The 21,428-nt window shown below is 33.0% G+C and overlaps 2 protein-coding genes, 1 long non-coding RNA gene and 1 pseudogene across 10 annotated transcripts; 3 read left to right on the top strand and 1 right to left on the bottom strand.

Annotated features, from left to right (window-relative positions):
* Window positions 1-6,178: 6,178 nt before the first annotated feature.
* On the top strand, window positions 6,179-8,083 carry LOC123884812 (annotated as a pseudogene).
* Window positions 8,084-10,148: 2,065 nt separating this feature from the next.
* LOC123884390 lies at window positions 10,149-13,143 on the bottom strand. Of its 8 annotated transcripts, XR_006800753.1 has the most exons (7): window positions 12,875-13,126; window positions 12,694-12,781; window positions 11,919-11,964; window positions 11,688-11,791; window positions 11,222-11,501; window positions 11,053-11,114; window positions 10,149-10,874 (listed from the first exon to the last, which is right to left on the bottom strand). It is a non-coding gene; the product is annotated as an uncharacterized LOC123884390 (long non-coding RNA). The 8 variants fall into 8 exon arrangements; XR_006800749.1 differs by having other exon boundaries at window positions 11,053-11,501; XR_006800748.1 differs by lacking the exon at window positions 11,053-11,114 and having other exon boundaries at window positions 11,417-11,501.
* A 568-nt stretch (window positions 13,144-13,711) lies between these two features.
* On the top strand, window positions 13,712-15,768 carry LOC123884388 (cationic amino acid transporter 5-like). Its single transcript, XM_045933474.1, has one exon. The coding sequence runs from the start codon at window positions 13,887-13,889 to the stop codon at window positions 15,660-15,662; it is 1,776 nt and encodes a 591-aa protein (XP_045789430.1). The 5' UTR covers window positions 13,712-13,886; the 3' UTR covers window positions 15,663-15,768.
* Window positions 15,769-17,376: 1,608 nt separating this feature from the next.
* LOC123887522 (pentatricopeptide repeat-containing protein At4g20090) lies at window positions 17,377-20,389 on the top strand. Its single transcript, XM_045936848.1, has one exon. The coding sequence runs from the start codon at window positions 17,516-17,518 to the stop codon at window positions 19,457-19,459; it is 1,944 nt and encodes a 647-aa protein (XP_045792804.1). The 5' UTR covers window positions 17,377-17,515; the 3' UTR covers window positions 19,460-20,389.
* The last annotated feature ends 1,039 nt before the right edge of the window (window positions 20,390-21,428 follow it).

Here is a 21,428-nt window from a genome sequence, read left to right as displayed (position 1 = left end):
GTTTTCCGGTGCCAATAAAATCAAGTCATTCCTCCCCCCAACTATATAGTATTTATTTACTCACCAATATACACAACCTTTTCTTTCCTATTATCTTTAAAATTGGTGGATGCAAATTGACGGAGGCATAACTACATACGCTGTCATATTCATATGACTGGGTTAATCCAATTTGCTTGTGATACACATTCTGTGTTCCTTCCACATTACACACATTTCAAATGAAATGGTTAATCTGAAGAGATCTCCTTGTTTCTTATTGCAAAAAAGTAAAATAGTAAAAAGTTGTTTTTTTTGGAATTTTGAGTGGGTACTTAGATTTTCCGGTAAGGAATTGGGATTTATCTCATGAAATTATTTGCTTTCAATATTTTTATATTTTAATGCCATTTTTATGTCTATTTTCTGAATTACAGAGAGATAAATACATGGTTTCTTGTACTCTTGTTTTGCAATAGGTGAAATCACCATCACTACCTCAACCGCCAAGACAGAAAGAGCTAATGTCTTCTTTACGTCCTTATCATACAACTCTTGTCGGAGAAAGTTACTTGGGTAGGAAAAGGCCGGTGTACGAATGCACTGCAATGCAGGTATGCCCTTCTTAATCATCTACTCAGTTTACCTTACTATCTTATTTCCTCTTTACTGCTGTATCACTCTCCGGTTTGATATCTTGAATATCACACATGCTAGCTATTCTTCTTGGAGGTTATATAGGATAAGTGATATAACAGTGATTTTTGAAAGCCTAGTTATTTGTTCACCAAATAGGTCAACTTCATTAAAAAACCCAACTAGTTGATAATAAGTTTGTAGAATATTTTTATGTGAAATTATTAACAATTTTGTCAACATATTGCTTTGTATTCCCATGTTTTATTTCCCACACATAGAAGCTGCCAAGGAATTCTTATCAATATTAAGGTCTTATTTAGATTCCCTTTGCCAAAACATCCGTTCACATACAATAACCAATGTACAATCCAATGACGATAAATCAGTGAATCTTAATTTTTCATGCCTAAGAAGGTTAATTTGCGCACTAAGAAATTGCGTAGTTGCTTAAAGAATTCTTAAGACAAGTCTTGGGATGCTGTGTTTGGATGACCCAATAAGATGAATTTTTTTTTTACCAAATACGCGGCTCACAATATGAATTCTATATTCATATGGAATCAGGATGGTATACATTAAAATTTTGATGGTCTAAATGTAAGCTGAGACTTGATAATGATTTTCTTATTACGGTATATTGTGAAGAAGGTTGTGTGCCTTGGTACCTTTGATGTGAACTTGAGTATATGTCCCATGTCCCTAAATTGAGTATATGTCCCTAAATTGATGGTCTGAATGGAACTTGAATGTGAATGGTTATAACTTCAAATGTAAGTGGAGATAACTTGGTGCTATAGATGTGAAATAGTATATATGTCCATCCATGTCCCAAAATTGAATATATGTCCCCCGATGTCCTAAATTGTTTGTCTGAATGCGATTTCAATATGGATGCTTATTCATAAATGCAAGGTGAGATGACCGTTGATGCAATGACTAAATTGGGATGATGGTTTTGTGTCTTAGTGACCATAGATGTCAAAATTGAATTTATCTCCCTTGATGATCCTTGATATATGATATTTTTTGCATAATGATAAATTGGGAAGATGGTAGTATGCCTTCGGTGACCAAATATGCAAAATTGAGTATATGTCCCTTGATGGATGAATGCGAAATTTGATATTTGAGCCTAGATGACCCTAAATTGTTGGCCTAAATGCATTTTAATTATGAATTCTTATTCTTAACTTGAAATGCATGTTGAGATGACCCTTGATACAATGACTCTGATGCTTTTTTAATAATGATAAATTGGCACGATGGTAGTGTGCTTTGATTACCTTTTATTCAAAATTGATTATATGTCCCTTGATAACTTGAATTCAAAATTATATATTTGAGCTTGGATAACCAATTGTTGGCCTAAATCCAATTTTATTATTGATGTTTATTCATAATAATTTGAAATGCATTCTGAAATGACCCTTTATTCAATATACCATTGTAGTGTACTAGTGTGTGCCTTGGTAACGTAATAGTGTGTGCCTTGGTAATATTATGCATTTTGAGTACGTAGGGTTTCTGCATACTCTAATTTGTGTAAGAAAGCACTGGATTATGTTGTTCAAAAGGCATAATGTTAGGAGCCTTTTCTGCACATCTTATATTACAATGAAGTGACAAATGTTACTGTACCAACTCTTCTAAGAATTTGAGAAAGATGATTATGTCTATTACTTATAGAGTCTTATTTGTTGTTCAAATATAGTAGAAATCAGTTGGCTATTTGCTTGACGGAGGTCGTAACATATAAAAAATAGTAAGAAATATTGCTCATACTATTGTTAATACCACCGGATGTGTTCCTATTTAGTCGACAAAAAACTATTATAGATGGTCACTTTAATAGTTGCCGACTTGTTTTCTTTTGTTGGTGGTGAGCTGACTTGTTTTCTGAATGTGCATAACATCTTTCTATTCAGAGCTTGCCTAACCTATGTGGGTTCCGAAGTAGTAAACATAATTGTTTGATTGAGACATGGTTTAACTATTCCATATTTAGACATGGCTTCTCCTTGCTATCTCCTGTGTGCAGCTTGTTCCATCGTTGGATTAATATTTGGTGTTCATCGTGCTAAATCTACTATATAAGAAAAGAACATACATAATCAATTCAGGGTTATTTTGTGTCTTTATTATAAAAGTTAGTAGAAAAATGCTAAAAAGTTTCTTAGTAGGATTCGAACCATTAACCTTTTAATTACACTTCTTATTACATTAACCACAAAGCTATATGAATTAATTTGTTATATTTTTGGAACCAACATATAATCAATATGAGTTAAGATAAAAGAAGAAAGGGGAAGTGTTTATTTTTTTTCTTTTTTATAATAAGAGAGTAAAATTCATGTACAAATAAAAGGAGAGATTCAATGAAATTCTTTATTTCAACGTCATAAGTGCATTATACCAAATAAGACAACAAATGTATGTTTTTTTTTTTTACAATATAGAGGTATATGGTGTTGTTTCCATTTATTTATGATATTTTATTTGAGTCCAACCCTTTCTTTGGTGTAATTTTATCATTTATTATTTATGTTTTGTTATTTTAGATTCACTCAACTTGATTTATGGACTTCAATCTAATATTTAATTAAGTTAATTTTCAATTTGTAGTTCAACTCAATAAATTTAATTAATTTAATACAAGAATATGGTGGGAGAAAAACTGAAAAAGTCCCGTAAAAAAATGGTGAGACAAAAACAATAAAAATTGTCAGTTACCTCAAGAGGATTATTCTCTACAGTTGTGCGCGAATGATATATTTAGTTAAAAAAAACAATAAAAATTAAATACAAAGTTGAAAATAGTTGAAAAATAAATGACATTTTTTAGAAGTTTTTTTTTTAAAGATTTTTTGTTGTTGATATAAGGACTAATATTTTTTTTAACAAACCAAAATGAGATATATTAACATAGACAACCTCCCCAACACAAGACGTACCGAGGTAGACTACAAAAGTTTACAAAGAGTCAGAGAAACAAAACCATAAACAAATCACACAAGAAAGATATAACAAAAAAGATATGACTTTCGTTCTTATGAGATTTTTCTATGCGGAAGAAAATTATTGGATAAAAAAAAGGACTAAAATATTATGTTGCCTATTTTTTTTAATAATTTTACGGGTTATATTCATATTAATACGGGAACCTAATTTTTTTTGGATAAAAAAATTGTTTATTTTTTTTTTTATAATTTTACGAGTTATAGTCATATATTAATATGGGGACATAATCTTTCATGTGAATTCTACGGGACCTATGTATTTCCTTTTTTTTTAGACTAACAACAAACAATATTCATTTATTCAAGTAAGTAGAGTACGTGTGAATCTGCACTGAATCTATATCGGAGCAAATCTGCAAATCTGAACAAAACAAACATCGTACTACAACAGAATTAAACCGAACACCGTACCAAGACGCGAACTCAAGACAAAAAACTCTGCATAAGACGGGATTAAAACAACATCAGACAAGAACAACAAAAGAAAACTCAAATGAAACATAAGAATGTGTGAAAATCACTTATTTAAATAAAAAAATATAAAACAATCAAAAGGGGGTGATTTTAGATAAAAATTGATCCAAAATCACCCCTCTTTGGAAGATGAACAAGAATAAAAAGCAAAAAGTAGGGTTTACTATGTTGTTGTTGTGGGGCGGCTATGAAAAAGCAAAAAGTGGCATATGTTTTTTCTCTTATTAATAATTTCATGTTCTTTAATAATTTATGTAGGACCTATATATATTTATACTCATGAATTAATAAGATAAACTTTTTTTTTGTGATTTCTACGAGACTTATAATTTTAATCATATATTAATAAAGTTGTTTATTTTTTTATAATTTTGCGGGTTATACTAGATCAAATATTAATACAAGGACCTAATTATTTTGTTCATTTTTACGAGACATATATTTTTATTAATATATTAATAAGATTGCTCATTCTTGACATATATTTATACTCATGCATTAACAGAAGGATATAATCTTTTGTGTGATTTCTGCGGTGCCTGTGTTTTTTTTTTTTGAACAAACTAAAATGAATTTTATTATTAATAATGAGTCCTCATTGGCACAAGGTGTGCCAAACAAAACAACAACGGTTTATATCATACACATACGCAAGGCCTATGTTTTTACACTTATTAATAAAATTTCCAATTTTTAACTATTTTTTGTGAACTTATATTAATATACAATAACCTGATCTTTTGTGTGGTTTATGCGGGACCTATGTTTTTTACTCATATTAATACGTTTGTCCGTTCTTTTATAACATCTACGGAACCTATAAAATACTCATATATTAATATGAAAACTTTTTTTTTGTGATTTCTACGGGGCTTATTCTTTTATTTATATAGTAATTAAGTTGTCTATTTTGTTTTACAATTTTACGGGTTATACTCATATTTAATACGGTGACCTAATTATTTTGATAATTTTTGTGAGACCTATATTTTCACTAACATATTAACAAGATTACCTATTTTTTAATAATTTTAAAAGGATATATTTATACTCATATATTTAATACAGTACCTAATTTTTTGGTGGTTTTTACAAGGCCTATGTTTTTACTAATATATTAATAAGGTAGCCTATTTTTCCATAATTTCTACATTATCATTTATATTCAAATATTAATACGGAGACATAAGGTTTTTTTGTGATAGTTTTACCATTGTTCTTTTTCTATTTTTTTACCAAATATTATATCTTTCTATTTTTTTAATCTTTTAATCTACTTCTCAATAAATTACTATTTTTTATACAATTCAACATATATGATCTATACGATATAAGCTTTCAATCCAACGGTGGATTTTGTAAAATTTGAATTCGTTAAAGCGTTATTGAGCGGTGTAACATTACTCAAATGTTTTTTTTTTTTGAACAAACATTACTCAAATGTTACACCGGTGTAATTTGATCCCTCCCCTATATATATATATATATATATATATATATAAAAGTGAAGAGAGAGAATTTTATGAGAATAACTAAAAAAATATTTTAGCAAAAAGAAATTTTAGTTTTCTTCTATTATAATTTAGGACAAAGAAATTGAATATTTTCCCTTTATAATATTTTTTTTTTTGGATTTTACCACTAGTTTAATTTAGTTCGGAGGTCAGTTCTAACATAAAGTGGTTCTAGCCCCTCCTGATCGCAGTTGTGGGGATCGAGCCATAGTCATCCCTAACTTTCCCTTCATAATTTAGAAGGGAAGAAGTATAAGGATATAGACATAAATGCAAAAGTCATTTATTAAATAAATGATGTATTTAATCTATAATCAGGTCAGATACATTAATCAGTGTTGAATTTCACACCAAGTGACAAAATAGAATACTAAATGCACATAGAATTGTGTATCCTAAGAAGTATTGAATTGAACACTAACTGACAAAATGGTTTGACACTTGTTTGACTTTGTGGTCTTATCTATTTATATATTTCAAACCTATGACTTTATTTTTCTTCATTAACACATTCTAATCCATTCAACATCATCACTAAACACACAATTTTTATGCATGGCATCCACAAAAGACAATGAAAATCATGAACCACAAAGAAGCTATTGGAGATGGAGCAAACAAGATTTCTTACCAGAGGAATCATTTCAAAGCTGGAACAACTATGTTTCTGCTCTTTCACAAACATGGTTAAGGTTCAAGGATCGTGTTCAGACAAGATCAGATGATGCAACTGAGACACAAGAGCTTCAGAAACAAAGTGAGAATGAAATGAAAAAATGTCTCAATTGGTGAGATCTAATCTGGTTTGGCTTTGGTGCATTGATTGGTGCAGGAATCTATGTCTTAACAGGACAAGAAGCTCATAACCATGCAGGACCAGCAATTGTTTTATCTTATGTTGTTTCAGGAATTTCAGCAATGCTTGCTGTTTTCTGTTACACAGAATTCGCCGTTGAAGTTCCGGCTGCAGGCGGTTCATTTGCTTACCTAAGAATTGAGTTAGGTGATTTTGTTGCTTTCATGGCAGCAGGTAATATACTTCTTGAATCTGTACTTGGAAGTGCAGCAGTATCAAGATCATGGACTTCATACTTCACAAGTCTTTTGAATCTTCCGAAAGATTCGCTTCGAATCAAAGCACATAATCTAAAAGAAGGTTACAATTCACTAGACCCTATAGCAGTTAGTGTTCTGGTAATAGCCGGAATAATCGCGATGATCAGCACAAGGAAAACTTCATATCTGAATTGGATAGCATCAGCAGTTAATACAACTGTTGTTATATTTGTAATAATTGCAGGGTTTTGTCATGCGAATACATCGAATCTGACGCCTTTTTTCCCTTATGGAGCTAAAGGTGTATTTCAAGCTTCTGCAATTCTTTATTTTGCATATGGAGGTTTTGAAAGTGTTGCAACAATGGCTGAAGAAACTAAAAATCCACAAAGGGATATACCAATAGGTTTGGTTGGTTCAATGTCAATTGTGATAGTGATTTATTCTTTGATGGCACTTTCACTAAGCATGATGCAGAAATACACTGATATAGATACAGGTGCAGCTTATTCAATTGCATTTCAAAAAGTTGGAATGAATTGGGCCAAATACGTAGTAGCTTTCGGTGCATTGAAAGGTATGACAACAGTTCTTTTAGTAGGACGATTAGGAACTGCGCGTTATATCGTTCACATTGCGCGTTCGCACATGATCCCTCCTTGGTTTGCTCTTGTACATCCGAAAACAGGAACACCAATAAACGCTACACTCTTGATTACAATTTCAAGTGCTTTAATAGCCTTTTTCACTAGCTTGGATGTTCTGTCAAGTTTGTTATCAGTAAGTGTACTTTTCATTTTCGTGATGATATCGATCGCACTTTTGGTTAGAAGGTACTATGTTAGAGGTGTTACAACAAGAGAGAATCTATTAAAGCTTGTTATGTTTTTGTTTCTCATTGTTGGTTCTTCAATGGGAATTTCAGCTTATTGGGGATTAAGGCCTAATGGTTGGATTGGATATACAATAACTGTTCCTATTTGGTTCTTTTCAACTCTTGGGATGTCAATCTTTTTGACTCAACAAAGGAAACCAAGATTTTGGGGTGTTCCACTTGTTCCATGGTTACCATCTATGTCAATTGCAACAACTATTTTTCTCATGGGATCTTTGGAATCTGAAGCTTTTATAAGATTTGGAATATGTACTTTGGTAATGTTGTTTTACTATGTTTTCTTTGGTCTCCATGCAACTTATGATCTTGCTTATAAAAAAGAGGTGGAAACTGTCAAAGTGAATGCAGAAACTACTAAGATTGAAGGGCCTTAAGATGAAGATTGTAATGTTTATCATGCAAATTACTTGTTAATCCTTGTATTAATATTTACTAAATAATGATCTAATTACTTGTTGGAAACAAAAAAACTTCAATGTTTCATATTCCTAGACCTCTTTAATGTTTCATTTTCCCAAGAGTTTAGATTCATTGCATGGCAAGTAGAACAATTTCAATGTATCTTAGGAAGTAGTGCTAGTTTAATTGCTCCCTTGTAAATTGTATCTTTCATTTACTATCATAAGTAACAATTCACTTTTTAGATTCATCGATAAATTTATAAAAATGAAGTTTTTCGTATAATAAGGACCGGAGGGAGTACTATTGAAAATAAATTTATGGTTTGATGAAAATCGTTATTCGTTATTTTCAGCTTCATGAATTATTGCACATGTACATATTGCCTTTGCTTTTTCCTCTCATAGCCAGTGCATGTGTGCAATATGTGCATTTTAAAATTACTTTGTTTATATAATCCACTTTTCTGTTTTCTACATGCATGTACCCATGAGTTATGACATATCATATTTAGAATTGTGATAGCAGGACATTTTCTACCACATTAAATTCGTGTAGGTCCCATTAAATCGTGTGGAAGTTACTACTTTTGGTTGCTTTAACATGTGCAATATTGCACATGTTAGACAAACCCTTCTTTATTTAGTGTAATTCATTCTCAGAGTGGTATGGTTTACATGAATTTCATCCAATAACAGTGTTACGATGGAAAAACCGTGTTAGAAAGTTTGTTTCTGTCATATTTAATATCAAACTGGTTTTATCTCGTAGATCACATGTAAGTATTTATTTGAAAGGTTTTATTTTGTACTATGTAATATAGAATGTAGCATCTCCGTAAGTAGAAGCTTATAGTATTATGTGTCCTTATGATTGAGATAGTGAGTCAACTGATGTCTATTCGATAAGAAAAAATAAATAGTAGTGTTCAAAACTCAACTTATGATTCTTTTACTTTGTTTTGGTCGAATCAATATCGACCATGTCACTGTTTTAGCTGTAAGGACATAAAGGACTCTGAACTTCTACTTAAAGGTGACAACGTCAGTCTTTGCCAAAGTTTTGAGTGACTTGCAAGTAACGGTTTGCGGTTGACCACATGAGACACTTCTCCATCCTAGCAATGGTCCCAAAATTATCGCACGCCATTATTCTCTACTCTACTGAGTATTTTTCGACGCTGATACCACAACCTTGAGTAAGAAATTTGATTGGTACTTAAAGGAACCTATTTAAAAGTTTTAAATTTATTTAATGATATACATATTTGTTGTAATTTTGGTTAAAATTTGAAATTTCCTGTTGATAATTATATGCCACATTTCTATTATAATCTCTTACTGAGGTTGATGGTTCTTTTTCAGTTTCAATCAACTCCAAATTTCATTTTTACATAGAAGCCAAATATTTATTGAGGATGCATATTCAATTCTAATAGCCTGTTGAATTTAAGTTTTTGCATGATAAACATAATTAAACTCTTTAGCTAAACACAATCTAACCAAGACATACATTGGACCCAAGTGGTTAATGAGTTCCCCCTAGGATGAATCGTTCGGGAGAACCTAAGTTCGATTCCTGGTAGAAACAATTCTTGGTTATGCCGGGGCGCATTCCCCTGAAAACCAAAGAGTTAATACAAAAAAAATTAAACACAATCTTATCATATTCCAGCTTGATGTATGTAAACATAGGTATGGACAATAATTATGAAAATGATTTGATGTGGACCCCAAATAACTGATAAGGTCCACAGTAGGAAAAGATTGATTCCATCCAGACATAATACAAAGACACACCAGACAAGGATTCATGGCCTATAGTGGTGTTGACTTAAGTAAGTCTACAAGTAAATTACAAGTTGCACAGAAAGGAACTAAATGATAAATATGATCGGTGACTTTTAGGATGAAGAAGTGTCACATATGGTCCACGGTGGACTGATGTTTGAAAATCGTTCAAAACTCTAACAACAATTGTGTCACTCGTTGTCAAAGTTTCGAGTGATTTTTAAATATCAATCAACCGTTGACCATACAAGACACTTCAGTATTCTAGCAATCACCAATAATATTCCATAGAATTTTAAAATTTTAAGGGCGCATATGGACAACACTGACAGCAGCAAAAATCTCCATTCTAGTACACTGATTGGTCTACACTCTACAGACTAGTGCAAAAAACACTTATTAAATCGGTTCTGGAAGGCTTTTTAAATCGGTTCTGGGACCGATTTAAATTCCGTCGATTTAGTAAGTTTTTCGTTTTTAAATCGGGTTTCGAACCGATTTAAAAGATTTTATTAAATCGGGTTGCCCGATTTCAAAGAGTTTATTAAATCAGTTTGCCTGATTTAAAAAATGTTTAAAAAGTCATTGGAAGTTTTTAAATATATTTGATCCGATTTAAAATCCAAAATTAAATCGGTTCAACCGATTTAAAAAACGTTATTTTAAATCTGTTCATATCTCACCCGATTTAAATTCTATTAATTTTTTTCTTTTACTATTGTTTCTCGAGTAACATACACCAAAATTTATTTAATTCAAAAATCCAAAATCATCCATTAATAACATAAAGTTACAAAATTATACTTCTACACTAAAATTATCATACTATAATAATAGAGTACCATACACCTAATAGCATAAATTATACTTATATATACTAAAATCATTCCATAATAGTAGAGTTAATATCATATACCTAGAATAATCAATTATAAATCGTAAAGTTACAAATTTATACTTGTAACCTCGATTCCTTCTATTTGTATGCTTAACTTTGTCTCCTCCTTTAACATTTAACTTATAAGTTGGTTTCGGGAGACCATTCTTAAAATCGCTGGGTTGAATCAATCATCTCCATATTTCCACAGGGTTGTCCTCAGACCTTTTAATTCTGAAAAGGAAAAAAGAAGAAGATAAACTCAGCTCAACATAGAAGCCTAATAAAATTAACAACTTAGAGAAAATAAAGCCTAGAAATGACAACAACCAATATCACAAAAATCAATTAGCAGCAGTACTCAAGTATGATAATTGAATAAATCTCTTTAAAATACTATGATAATGATTACCAACACATAGTTAACTAGCAATCAGCCAAGATGGGAAATTGAAACTTAAACATCAGCCCTCTCTACAATGAAACAGAGATGGTGGCATTTAAGAGTTAGATATGATCGTTTTTTCACCTATAAAGATATAATTAATTTAAAAAATGAGTCTTTATTCCAATCTACATACTTTTCGGTTGATGATGGCATCATAAACCTTACTAGTATTCTTCTATCTAGCCTCTCTATACTGCACAATCTTTTCAAATGATGAAATAATATTCTGACAAACTCATCACCATCACCTCCGTGGTGAAACTTCTAAAGTCTTAATATACAGAAAGATTCAATCAAGAAAGATCTTAATATAAGATATAGATATTACCTTTAACTCTTAATTTTTTCAACTCCTTGCAAAAACTAAGTCATGCCAATTGCCAATTATTCCATAAAAACATAACAGGAAATGCCTACAAGATAAGAAAGAATCACAATAGAAAAGAACAAATTAATAGATCAGTGTCAAAGAATAGTATCAGTTTTACTTATGATATATACTAAGCATTAGACACATTTTCTAATTCTACCAAATGCTAACTAAAGACAAACAAAAGGGTATGCTCTAAGCTAAAGACAAACAAAACTTATATACTCACAATGGTGTCTGACTATTGATAGTGTCATTGAAGCAAACAAAACTTATGAAAATTCCTTTGATTAAAGCAACCAATCCTTAGTGCCATTGAGTTTGTAATATATCCTGAAAGTTATGATAATAATCAATGTATGTCTATTGATAGAACTTGAGAATAGTATATCATTTCAATCAGTTGGTCAATGAAGAGAACTAAAAATGAAGATTCCAAACAAGCTTCAACTAATGATACCTCTCTATTGGTTCTTCAAGTATAACCATATCAATAAATGTATAACCTACATAGAATACAAAATTCTGATCACAATATTGCTAAAAAGTACAATCGTCCATAAGAATTATCACTGCTTCTAAACTACCAAATTAAAAGAGAAAAAGCACAACCAAAAATTCTACAAGCAATCAGTACATGTGAATTGGTAAAAAGTCTTAAATCACAAGGGAACTAAGAAACCATCCAACAACTTATAGTTAGCAACAAGCACAACAACTTTTAAGAACTATCAAATAAAGAGTATGCAATCCAACAAAAATATATTATAAACTTACATAACCATCAAAAGTGGTAATTCAGATTTAGAATGCTTTCCTTCATGTTCCTAATCTCTATATCCAAAACATGTACATACACTGGAGAGTTTCCAACAATCAAAATGGTAAAGATAAAATTAGGGATTTCAGTTGTTTCAAAGACAAATTTCCACAAAAGTATGACTCTATTTGACAAAAAAATTAGCGGATATTGAACAGTAGATTAAAGTACCTTACCAAAAGCACCTTTATACCTTATTTCATCTATTTAACTAGAATAAATTATCACTGATGTTAAATAAGTTACTGATAACTAAATGTGTGGAGAAATCTACAAGCATCAAGAACGTGGGAAACAATTGTCTAATCGCAAATTCTGGACAGAACTACCAGATTCCAAATCGAAGCTTAGAAACCATAGTATCACACATCATAGAAAATTGAGATTGAGATAAACATAGTTCAGATCTACTTACTGAAGAAATAGGGATACATATTGATTAAGACTTGAACGTGATGATGGCGGCAACAACGAAGAGAACTGTTGAAAAACCCTTGAAAACTCTGAAAGCAAAATGAAGCAAAACAAAAGGAAAATTAGAATCATAATCTATTGAAGAATGAGAAGACTGGAATCGAAAGGAAAACCGATTTAACCTTGAAAACTCTGAACAACGAGGCGGAAGAACAAAGTCACCGGTGGTAGTAGAAAGGATTTCGTCGCAGAGGAAGGAAGGTTCGCCGAGAGGCATCGGAGAGAGGGGATTCGTGGAGAGGCGTTTAGGGCTTCGTTGCAAAGAGGGAGAAGTTCGCGGCGGAGAGGCGTTTAGGGTTCGGTTTTGTCCGTGTTGAGGGAGAAGGTCGCGTTTGTGAGAACCATCTTTCGTTTTCTATTTTATTAATTTTTATATTTTTATTTTAATTATGAAATGTTTTTAAGTCAGGTAGCCTGACTTAATATCACTTTAATTTTTAAAATTCCCAGCGTGTCCCTTGATCTTAACATTTTAAATCAGGTGGATGGCAGCTGATTTAAAATCCCTGATTTAAAATGTGTTTTTTCCACTAGATCCTTATTTTTTTGAAACAGACACGAGGACTAATTTCCATTTCAATTATTTTCCAAAGAGAAACGTGTGTGCTTTGACTACTCATCCTTTGTCTCCAACTTAGCTTTAGCATGCAGGCACATTCACATTTACTACTTCACTTTCCTATACCAGATACTATATTCAAGATCTTATTATCTGATTTATATTTATTTTTTCGGTAGATAGATGTAAAGGTTATTGGAAACTCAAACATACAAAGTGGAGGGACCGAAGTTCGAACCCTGGTGATGGTGTCTGACCTAGTTAATTTCGTCAATTTTGCCAGTTGAGCTATTACTTGCAGACATTATCTGATTTATATTAGAGTGTGACTTCTGTGGTTCAGAATATCCTGCATATCTGTATATATAAAAATATAAGATCAATTTAATAATGTTAGAATTGATCCTTTTCATATAAAGAAGTACATGTCCATCCATCAAATGGACATATAAGACAACTGAAAAAGTTTCAAATTCCACACTAACTGACAAAATAGTTTATGTCACTGATTTGAGATCTTTATTTATTTCAAAGCAATCTTCTGATTTTCTTCAGTAAACAAACAATTTTTTTGAATGACTTCCACAAAAGCCATGGATGAGCAAGAACAACCAAAAAGTTATTGGAGATGGAGCAAACAAGATTTCTTGCCAGAGGAATCATTTCAAAGCTGGAACAACTATGTTTTTGCTCTTTCACAAACATGGTTAAGGTTCAAGGATCGTGTTCAGACAAGATCAGATGATGCAACTGAGACACTAGAGCTCAAGAAAAAAAGTGAGAATGAAATGAAAAAATGCCTTAACTGGTGGGACCTAATGTGGTTTGGCTTTGGTTCAGTGATTGGTGCAGGAATTTTTGTCCTAACTGGACAAGAAGCCCATAATCATGCAGGAGCAGCGATAGTCTTATCCTATGTAGCATCAGGAATTTCAGCAATGCTTTCTGTTTTCTGCTATACAGAATTCGCTGTTGAAGTTCCGGCTGCAGGTGGTTCATTTGCTTACCTAAGAATTGAATTAGGTGACTTTGTTGCTTTCATAGCAGCCGGTAACATACTTCTCGAATGCGTACTTGGAAGTGCAGCAGTATCAAGAGCATGGACATCTTACTTCACTAGCCTTTTGAATCGTCCAAAAGATTCGCTTCGAATCAAAGCACATCATCTCAAAGATGGATACAATTTGCTAGACCCTATAGCAGTTGGTGTTCTAGTAATCTCCGGAATAATTGTCATGATCAGCACAAGAAAAACATCGCTTCTCAATTGGATAGCATCGGCAATCAACACTGCTGTAATCATATTCGTAATCATTGCAGGGTTTTGTCATGCAAATACATCGAACCTTACGCCTTTTTTTCCTCATGGAGCTAAAGGTGTATTTCAAGCATCTGCAATTCTTTATTTTGCATATGGAGGTTTCGACAATATTGCAACCATGGCCGAAGAAACTAAGAATCCACCGAAAGACATACCAATAGCCCTGATTGGTTCAATGTCGATGATCACATTGATTTATTGTTTGATGGCACTTTCACTAAGCATGATGCAGAAATACACTGATATTGATACTGGTGCTCCCTTTTCGGTTGCATTTCAAAAAGTCGGAATGAATTGGGCAAAATATGTCGTAGCTTTCGGTGCATTGAAAGGTATGACAACAGTGCTTTTAGTAGGAGGATTAGGACAGGCGCGTTATATAGCTCACATCGCACGTTCGCACATGATCCCTCCTTGGTTTTCTCTCGTACATCCGAAAACCCGAACACCGATTAACGCAACACTTTTGATAACTATTTCAAGTTCTTGTATAGCCTTTTTCACCGGCTTGGATGTGTTATCAAGTTTAATATCAGTAAGCACACTTTTCGTTTTCATGATGATGCCGATTGCACTATTGGTGAGAAGGTACTATGTTAGTGGAGTTACAACAAAAGAGAATCATTTAAAGTTTGTTATATTTTTGATTCTCATTGTTGCTTCTTCAATGGGAATTTCAGCTTATTGGGGATTAAAGCCTAATGGTTGGTTTGGATATATTATCACTATTCCTGTTTGGTTTTTCGCAACTCTCGGCATGTCACTTTTTTTGACTCAACAAAGGAAACCAAGATTTTGGGGTGTTCCACTTGTTCCATGGTTGCCATCTTTGTCAATTGCAACAAATATTTTTCTTATGGGATCTTTGGAATCTAAAGCTTTTCTAAGATTTGGAATATGCACTTTGGTAATGTTGGTTTACTATGTTTTCTTTGGTCTTCATTCAACTTATGATATGGCTCATCAACAAGAGAAGATGCAAACTATCAAAGATAATCACACAGATACTGCTAAGATTGAAGAGCCTTAAGATAATTGTGAATTTTATCTTCCATTACTCAGTTTCATATGTTATATGAAGTTCTATAAGTAATTAGTCCTTGTATAAATAAATGTCATTGTTTTTTTATCTAAGATGTCTCCAAGTCTTCTTAAATTTTCCATGCGCGCATTACAAATACGCTTAAAAATACTCACATTTTTAATACTTTATTCTATCAATGTATGAGACAAGCACTGCAAGTACAAGAAGTGCTGGAAAGTGCATACAAAATACAAAGCTAGTGTAGTGTTCTCAATAAGATACAAAAAGAGCCTCCACTCGAACGAAATTGAAACGACCTGCAAAATTATGCAGGGAACAAAAACACTCTTGCGAAACGACTACTAATGACTCCTAACTAACTCACTCCAAACAAGGCAATACTAAAACAATGAAATGAATACAATACCAAGACCACCCAATCTGCCAGCATCAATCCACAAACCTGCAAATGACAAGATTTAAGACAGAAAATGAATCTGCAAAGAAGCATATTGAAGACATCAATCTTACGACAACCACATCTAGTATGCAGAGCGCGTACATCAGCCTCCGCCTTTTAAGACCAAAGAAAAAAGATCACCGAGAGCAGTTCAGTCTTTCTTCGATAACCACCGAATCAATTGCCAACTAATGCAACTAGTCTATCTAGAGATTCCTTGACTATGTTTCTATTGAACGCTACTTTGTCTTTAGAGAGGTTCTACTATAATAGTTTGCTTAAGTTACTCTTGGTTGTGGCCTGCCTGGTGCATAATTGCTCAATTCTCAACTTATTTAAATGGTTTAACCACATTCTTCAGAAACAAACCACGAAAAATAATACTTTCACGTTCATGTCATTCTTTCAATTTGGTCAACCTACAATTGCTCTTCCTCCTCCTAGTAAACCATTTATTTTATTTATTTATTTATTTACTTATTCGGTTTTGACCATGGCCCAATGGACCGCTTAATCTGATTCGGGATGAGTTCTGACATCAGGTGGTTTCAGTCTCCTCCAGATCACAGTTGCGGATATCGAACCGTGTTCCTCCCTACCAAGTCTATCGCCAATCACTACTACACCGACTAACAATTAGTCAAACATTTAAATAATCTTCACTTGTGCCTCATGTAATTTTTAAAATATTAGGCTTAAATGCAATTTTACCCTCCTATTTTGAATAAATCGGAATTTTACCCCCTATTTTAAAATCCGAAATTTTGCCCCCCTATTTTATAATTTTTTGGATTTTTTTTACATGACGAAAATACCAGTAGTAGGACCATACGATAATTAATTTAGACAGACCATCATTAAAACAGTAGTTAATCTCTCTCTATAACTCCAAATTTAGTGAGTTTTGATTCTGCGGAAAACTATCTCGATTACGGTCATTTGGGTAACAGTTTGGTGAATTATTGATCAAAATTGAGTCATGTGCGAAACTTTGAAGTCGAGGCTAAAAAGAAAATTTTGTCCAGAATTTTGGGGGCTAAATCCAAAAAATTATAAAATAAGGGGATAAAATTCCAATTTATTCAAAATAGGGGTAAAATTGAATTTAAGCCAAAATATTAAATGCATAAAATTTTCATAGGCAGCGTCAAGCATTTTGCCGTAAATAAATTGTCCCATCTCTACAATTTTAAGGGTAAATTGGTGATTTTGAATAACGAATTCTGTATAAAAAAATAAAAAATAACGAACTCTAGTCTCTAGTTTTAGCCTTTTAGGTCGAATTCAATTTTAGAGTGAGAGAGTTAACACCACAAGACACAAACGTTATTCCCACAAATTTCAAACATAAAACCATTTCCTCAACCAAACAAAAACCAATCTTTGTTCCATTCATGCCATGCCAAAATGTTCAAAATTTCCCACAAATCTTCTCAAACACTCACTTCCCCTAAAACCCTTCTCTCAAACCCAAACCCAAACCCTTCTCTCTTTCTCTTCCTCAAACCATCCTTATCCTCCTCCAGTTTCACCCCAAATCTTCAAATCAACAACAACCACTTCCCACAAATGGGGTTCTTACAAATTAGGCGATTTATCTTTCTATTCCCTCATCGAAAACTTCGCTTCTTCTTTCGATTTCGATTCCTTGGAACATCTTCTTAATCGAATGAAGCGCGAAAATCGAGTCTTTATTGAGAAAAACTTCATTGTTATTTTCAAAGCTTATGGGAAAGCACATTTACCTGAAAAAGCTTTGGACTTGTTTCATAGAATGGATGTTGAGTTTCACTGTAAGCAAACTGTTAAATCTTTCAATTCTGTTCTTAATGTTGTTATTCAAGAAGGTAATTTTAATCTTGCTTTGGATTTTTATTCTAATGTTGTTGATTCCAAGAATTTTAATCATGTTCATCCTAATGGACTTAGTTTTAATTTGTTGATTAAGGCTTTGTGTAGACTTGGTTTGGTTGATCAAGCTGTTGAGGTTTTTAGAGGGATTAGTCTTAGGAATTGTGTTCCTGATAATTATACATATTCGACGTTGATGCATGGTTTGTGTAATGTGGGTAGGATTGATGAGGCGGTTTCGTTGTTAGATGAGATGCAGGTTGAAGGTATATTCCCGAACCCTGTTTCGTTTAATGTTTTGATAAGTGCGTTGTGTAAGAAAGGTGATTTGGCGCGTGCATCCAAGCTAGTCGATAATATGTTTCTGAAGGGTTGTGTTCCGAATGAAGTAACGTATAATTCGCTAGTTCATGGTTTGTGTCTTAAGGGTAAGTTGGATAAGGCGATGAGTTTATTGAATCGAATGGTGTCGAATAAATGTGTTCCTAATGATGTTACTTTTGGGACACTCATTGATGGATTTGTTAAGAATGGTAGGGCTTTGGATGGGGTGCGCGTGTTGGTTTCGTTGGAAGAGAAGGGTCATCGTGGGAATGAGTTTATTTACTCGTCTCTTATTAGTGGATTGTTCAAGGAGGGGAAATACGAGCAGGGGATGCAGTTATGGAAGGAAATGGTTGAAAAAGGATGTGAACCGAATACTATAGTGTATTCTGCTCTTATCGACGGTCTTTGTCGAGAAGGTAAGACAGATGAAGCAAAGGAATACCTATTAGAGATGAAGAAGAAAGGCCACCTTCCAAATACTTTCACTTATAGCTCCTTGATGTGGGGTTATTTTGAAGCAGGTGATAGTCATAAAGCTATTCTTATTTGGAAAGAGATGACGGATAATAATTGTAATCATCACGAGGTTTGTTACAGTATACTTATTAATGGATTGTGCAAGAATGGGAAGCTTACGGAGGCGTTAATGGTGTGGAAGCAAATGTTGAGTAGAGGAATCAAATTAGATGTTGTGGCTTATAGTTCAATGATTCATGGCTTTTGTAATGCTCAGTTAGTAGACCAAGGGATGAAACTTTTCCATCAGATGCTTTGTCACGAGCCGAAGTTACAACCCGATGTGGTTACATACAACATACTTCTAAACGCTTTTTGCACGATGAATAGTGTATCCCGCGCTATTGATATTCTAAATACTATGTTAGATCAAGGTTGTGATCCTGATTTTATTACTTGCGATATTTTCTTAAAAACTTTACGAGACAATATGGATCCACCTCAAGATGGGAGGGAGTTTCTTGACGAGCTTGTAGTCCGATTAATTAAGCGACAGAGAACTGTTGGTGCTTCCAATATTATAGAAGTGATGCTTAAGAAATTTTTGCTGCCTAAACCTTCTACTTGGGCCTTAGCTGTTCAACAGATCTGTAAACCTCTGAAAGTTCGAAAAACCATCGGTGAATGTTGGAGCAGGTTGTGTTGCTGATATCCTGTAAAATATGTTATTCAACTACAACTTCTCGAAGCTAAGGAACTCCGGATACAGGGATTTATTGGTCCAGATCCTCAAACGTAAGACCTCAAACTTTCAAAGGTTGTATACAATGATATGCGTTGGATACTCCTAAAACTAAAAGGATTAAGTGTTCAATATCCAAATCAACTTTGATTTATAAGAGTTGATTTTAACAGCGCTCAGTCATCGTAATTGGTTGGATATGCACACTATCAGAAATTGGCCAGTAAACAATTTCATACAATTTGCAAGTATTCTGCAGATTGCATTTTGCCTGGAAAATGAAAGTCAATGATGACGATCGAGTGTGCAGGATCGCTAAGTCAATGATGACGATCCAGTGTGCAGGATCGCTACCGGGTGCAAAGTGCAAACATACGGAAGTGCAAAGGAAAAAAAATACCAATGTCAGTCATCTTCTGATTATATGTCTCACAGATCCAGAAAAACATGAAAAGTCCCTAGTTGACTCTAATTATCACAGCTTAATATACAGATTTGGTGGGAAAATTGTGTGGCTGATTGATGAAACAGATAGCCAAGTGGCAGCAGTTGTTGTTTATCGAGTTATTTCATATTTTCATGTACAAATGAAGTTTCATAAACTTCCTCCATTCAATTGGTATAGTGAAAAATACAATCTTTATTTGATACTTGATTTCTAAACACTTGATTATTTTGTTGCTTGTAATGCATACTATAACAATGTACTCACTATAAAATCATGGTAGGGATAAGAATATGATGGTTTATTGGTTATTATTTTGCTGTTATTGTTAGTTTCTTATTCTTCTCTTATCCAACTAATGCTGTTAAGTTTTTAGTGTTGAACCATGCTTGGTATCTTGTGTGTGTGTATAGAACATTGGATAGATGGGTTATTGGAATGAAGTGAACTGACAAAACTAACTAATCTTCAGATAGTCTCTTGTTAACTGTCTCTCACTTCAACCCCTAGCAATAGACATTTATTTTTGTGCTCATATCTTATGTAACACGGAGACTTCAATTTGAAGGTATGTTTGGTGTTTGACATGCGATAGTGTCTGACTTTGACATGAACCTGATGCATTTGGCTACACTCAATCACTTATATTTTTTAAAATTATTATTGGTGTTACATGTCGGTGACATGTTTGGTATTCGTCTCTATGTCAATATTTTCATGGCTTATATCTTGGAATTATTTTTCTTATAACTTTTTCCTTTTTTGCATAGTGCGTTGAATACTATTTAAATATTGCCTACTTTTGTTTAACTTGATTGGATCATGATTGTGGTAATATTGATGTTAACATCTTGTTGCACTCCAATTAATGCTTTCCACATTCTATATCTTGGAATTCATATCCCAATTTTTATCCCTTCTGTACGAGTATCAATGATTTGTGGAGAATACAAAAAATGACCTAAGAGTTGAAAAAAAAGCTGCTTTGGTTGAGATGGCTGTCAAGTAAAGCTTTTGTTGAAGGTGGGAATTTATAAAGGAATTCTTTATAGGGACAGGCCGGCCTAAGGGTCAAGCGACTCAACTATAAAATCTGCGACGCTTTTGAAACAATAATCAGAAAATTATTCCCTTAACTTTTTAAGCTGCTGATACTCATAATTTATAAAGTTTGTGTCATTGTAGCCTTTTATGCAACCGCGCTTCCGCTGAAGAAGATACCTTTTTGATAACATAAACAGGATTTCCCAATTTAAGCACTTTTCCAATCTATCCCCTTTAGCAGAAGAGTCTCTCCAGTTCCAAACTATAATCTTACCAAAGTAAACCTGCAACACAAGTATTTTACATGTCACTTGAGATTAATGAACAAAAGGGACATTTTCATTTTAAGTTTGATGAATGAATGTTGCACCTTGTTTTTGTTTTTATCATTTGGTCTTATGACTTGGCCAGACCTAACTTTTATCAAATTTTCAGTTGGTTCAGTTC

Source organism: Trifolium pratense, linkage group LG5 (genome assembly GCF_020283565.1).
Source record: "Trifolium pratense cultivar HEN17-A07 linkage group LG5, ARS_RC_1.1, whole genome shotgun sequence".
NCBI classification, from domain to species: Eukaryota; Viridiplantae; Streptophyta; class Magnoliopsida; order Fabales; family Fabaceae; genus Trifolium; species Trifolium pratense.
Note: the sequence above shows the minus strand (reverse complement) of the source record. Positions and strands in the feature narration are given on the sequence as shown.